This window comes from Tasmannia lanceolata, unplaced genomic scaffold, assembly GCF_043159265.1.
Source record: "Tasmannia lanceolata isolate RefF3 unplaced genomic scaffold, GAP_Taslan_0.1 ptg000013l, whole genome shotgun sequence".
NCBI classification, from domain to species: domain Eukaryota; kingdom Viridiplantae; phylum Streptophyta; class Magnoliopsida; order Canellales; family Winteraceae; genus Tasmannia; species Tasmannia lanceolata.
The window spans coordinates 16531757-16535980 of record NW_027518690.1 but is presented as its reverse complement, the minus strand read 5'-3'; the positions used below and the strand labels follow the sequence as shown (position 1 = coordinate 16535980).

The 4224-nt window shown below is 37.6% G+C and overlaps 1 protein-coding gene across 1 annotated transcript; it reads left to right on the top strand.

Annotated features, from left to right (window-relative positions):
• The first annotated feature begins 3497 nt into the window (after positions 1 to 3497).
• LOC143890867 (protein transport protein Sec61 subunit gamma) lies at positions 3498 to 3877 on the top strand. The gene is made up of 2 exons (XM_077395548.1): positions 3498 to 3591; positions 3762 to 3877. The coding sequence occupies exons 1-2, from the start codon at positions 3498 to 3500 to the stop codon at positions 3875 to 3877; spliced, it is 210 nt and encodes a 69-aa protein (XP_077251663.1).
• Positions 3878 to 4224: the final 347 nt, after the last annotated feature.

The following is a 4224-nucleotide window of genomic DNA, read 5'->3' as shown; positions in this document are numbered from 1 at the left end:
TCCTAACCCTCCAAACCTCACCTAACCTCTCCTCTCATCCTAACCATCCAAACCTCACCTAACCTCACCTAACCACCTAACCTCACATAACCTTACCTAACCTCACCTAACCTTACCTAACCTCACCTAACCTCACCTAACCTCCTATCCCATTCTCCTATAAATACCCTCTCATCCCACCATCCAAAGGAGGAGAAGAAAGGGAAGAACCCCTCTCTTAGAAAAAAAACCATCTCTCTCTCTCTCTCTCTCTCTCTCTCCCCATTCAAAGTGAGGAGAGCAAAGAAGAAAAAAAAAGATCAAGAGGAAGAAAAGCGGAAGCGATCGCACATAGGCGGGATTTTCGAGTTTTTCGGCTTTTGGATTCGGCAAGGAACTCATCACAGGTAGGTACACTGTTTTCGGAATTTTTCAGAATTATTTGGTATATTTTCGGATTTTTGCATGATTTTTAACGAAGAAAACTAAAAGATATACTAAACAGATTCCAAAAATAATGAAATTTCGTGGGAAAATAATATGATAATGATACATTCTACCATGAATTTGTGAGAATTTTTGGATTTTGTTTGGTGTATTATTTTACGCATTCTTTGAAAATTATCAGATTTTGGGAGAATTGTTACTGACGTCAAATCACAGATAAAATTCTCCAAATTTTTACAGTAGTCTTAAATTCTATACTTCTTGCTTCTGTAAAATTTTCAAGTGATTTGGATCTTGTTTCATATGAGCTGTAGTGTTAATTCATAATCTGGTTTAAAATTTGAAAAATCCGAAACTGATAGTAAATAGTTTTCTAAATTCATGGAAATCTCACAGCATGCTATTTTCCCTTATCTCTTACTACTGTAGAAATTTCATGGAATTTAGATTTCTATTTCTAGTAGTTTCTGTGTTATTTTGCAATCTGGTCAATTAGTTGTTAAATCGAAATTAAATATGAGTTTAATGTAAAAAATCTGTAAAAATCTTCCAGGAAGCTACATTCTATCACATCTTCTTGCTACAGAAATTTCAAATCATTTCGAATTCGTTTGTAACAGTTTCACTTGTAAAATCACTCATATGGTTAAAAATTGGTAAAATCCATTAAAAAATTGAAATTAATTGAAAATCATCTTAAAATCTCTAAAGCACCTTCATCTTTGTGTGTGTTTGGGAGACCCGCCCGGTCTCATTCTCTCGTTAGTCCTCTTTGTGCGCCGTTTGGTTTTGGAAGAACGCCCTACTCGGCTTGGCTCCATACCCCTACCCTTATGGGTATTGGGTTGCACATTTGTTGCACCCTAGGGCTAGGTAGCTGTCCGGCCAGGCTGGGTGTTTTACCTCTGCCAAATGTGCAAATTCGTGTTTCCTTTTCTTTTAGAGAGTCTTTGACTCATCTATCCTTTAGTTGGTGTTATTGGAGTCTTTGACTCATGTTTCCATTTCTTTTAGAGAGTCTTTGACTCATTCGTTCTTTTGTTGTATTACTAGGAAGTCTTTGACTCATTGGTTCTTTTGTTGGCGTTATTTGGGAGTCTTTGACTCATTCCTCCTCTAAGTTGTAGTATTAGAGAGTCTCTGACTCATTTGTTCCCCTCTTTAGTGTTGTTAGTTCGGAGTTTCTCCTTTAGAGTTGTTGATTACTTCGCTTTGATTAGAGGCTAACTCAGTCTTATTAAAGCTTTGCTTGCTTGGGATCTTGGATCGTTTTCACTCTTCTTGGGACGCTATCTTTCTTGTTGTGGTTCGTCACTTTGAGGCGTTAGTTGCTTGTTTGGGGTTTCCCCTTTTTACTTTAGGGCTTTGCCCTAGTTTATGGTTATGCTTGTTTGTTCTCTGTAAGAGTGAATTCATCTAAAGGTCCTGAGCATTGGAAAAGCTTTAAAATCCAAAAACATTGGAAATTTAAAACTCAAAAACATTTGAAAACCTCTAAAAAGCCAAAAGTGTTGAGTGTTTTAGAAATAACAATTAGGAGAGTTCGTTTCGAACTACGTTGGCTTGATCCTCTTCCGAGGTACGTAGTGCAGCTTGGGATTTATATCCCAAGTCCAGCCAAACTTTTTTGTAAATAACTGTTTTAAACCTTCTTCAAAAACCTTTAAAATCTTGTTTTCAAAAGATCTTCCTCTAGAGTTAGGAGTTTCTCCTAGATAGAGAGTTTTAGAGTTAGGATTTTTTTTTGATAGGTTATTTGATTGTTTGTTTGCTGTGTGCTTGTTTTAGAGTTAGGGGTCTGTCCTAGAGTTATAGGAGCGCCTCCGTCCGGTCAGTCGGCGATCCACATCGCCGAGTGATGACTAGAGTAGGATACGCTAGTCCACCCTTGGTTTTTCTTAGGAAATACAGCCTAGTCACACATAGATTGTAAGAACCACCTGCATTAGCTTAGGGCTAATCTGCATTTAGTTAGGGCATATGGGTGTCATAAAATCCATAATTCACTGAAATTTAAATAATCGTACAAGAAACTTTAATAACCGGTTCGGTCTTTTAGATCGAGTCTAGGATAGAAGTCTAGGTGTCTTAGGCATCCTAGCTTAGAATAGGCGCGAAGAACTACGTTGCCTTGATTCTCGTGGAGGCGGGGATACGTAGGCTTCTTTGGATGAATACCAGACCATCCGAGGACTCAGGCTAATAATTTAGAGTCTTAGGATTTGTTATGTAGTCATCGTATATTTTGATGTGTTTTCTTACTTTCTAATACTGATCCTATACCTTTAGCTATAGCTTGCATGTGTTTGCATATCAGAAATTAGATCATAGGGTGCATGTCACGTAGTTCGCACATTAACAGAGAGTTGAATGAGCCATTTAAAATGAATTTAAAAGAGTTAACTTTTGGAATTGAAGACCGATTATCGGGCAGGAATGATGCATGTGGTGGATAAATCCCCATACCTTCCATTCTTGTAACCAGGTAGCGAGTCTAGATTTCTGGTTAATTATGGGTCCTAGATCCCACATCTAGGTGGCGACTCTGTCAGTCTCTTTTGTGTGGAATTCGGATTGCCTTAGTGATCCCAAGTTCACATAAAAGATGAATTAAAATCAATAATAAAAGGCACACGCCAATCGCGTGGGTACGAGAGACCAAGAGATAGTGCGTGGCGGCTCGCGCCCCACACCCCTCTCGCGGGATCGGGTCCCACACCAACGCAACGTTTGATATAGGTGGTGATAAATTCGCACCCTCTGTGGGATAATTCGCACCACTGTAAAGGAGGGAATGTGGCAGACTTTAACGCCTAAAGTGGTGCAAACTATCCTACAGAGAAAGCGAATTTATCATCTCTCTTGATATAATGTCTCATACTGAGTCATCTAGTCAGAAAAATTAAAGGGAGTTTCTCTTAAATAAGTGAAAAAAGTAGGGAGTTTGTGGTAAATAGCGTCAAACTACTATAAAACGCGTCAACATAAGGCTTCTTTCTTTACATAGTCATACAATTCTCAAATTTCTCCTTCTCCTCTCAGATCTAGGGTTTCTTCTCCTCCTTCTGAAAATGGATGCCATAGATTCAGTGGTCGATCCTTTGAGAGAATTCGCCAAGGACAGCTACCGCCTCGTCAAGAGATGCCACAAACCAGATCGGAAAGGTAAAATTACAGTCCGATCGCTCTTTCTATCGATTATTCTTTTTTTTTTTTGAATTTTTTGATCAAATCTTCGAAATATCATGTGGATCTTCGAAATTTAAAATCTCTCGTTAATCTTTTTATTTTTTTCCCTCATCGATTTGGTTTTGAAATCGCTCAATACGGTGTAGAATTCACGAAAGTTGCGTTTCGTACTGCGATCGGGTTCGTTGTGATGGGATTTGTAGGGTTTTTCGTGAAGCTGATCTTTATTCCAATCAACAATATCATCGTAGGTTCTGTCTAGGTAAGGATCCCAAATAACCCTAACTTTTCTTTTCTTTTTTGAATGGACGATTACTTTTCTCATTCATTTATTTTTAACTGTTGTTGAAATATTGGCATGCATGTGAGGAATTCTGTCATTATTTCATTTTTTTTTTTTTAGTTCAAGGATGAGAATGTAGAAATATTACCACTATTGTAGCTGATTGGAAGATTTGGGTTATCACATGATTAGCAATTTTAATTGATAATCAAATTTTGAAGCTGTTTGGAATTTTATTTTATTTTATGAAATTGTTGAAATTAGCTGAATGCCTGTGCGGGATGCACGTGTTAAGATAGTATTTTTAGAATTAGTCTATAGAGTTC

Excerpts from the sequence above, each read along its gene's own strand:
- LOC143890867 (XM_077395548.1), top strand. The coding sequence starts at position 3,498 with ATGGATGCCATAGATTCAGTGGTCGATCCTTTGAGAGAATTCGCCAAG. Across the intron at positions 3,592-3,761 it reads CCACAAACCAGATCGGAAAG|AATTCACGAAAGTTGCGTTT; the intron begins GTAAAATTACAG and ends AATACGGTGTAG.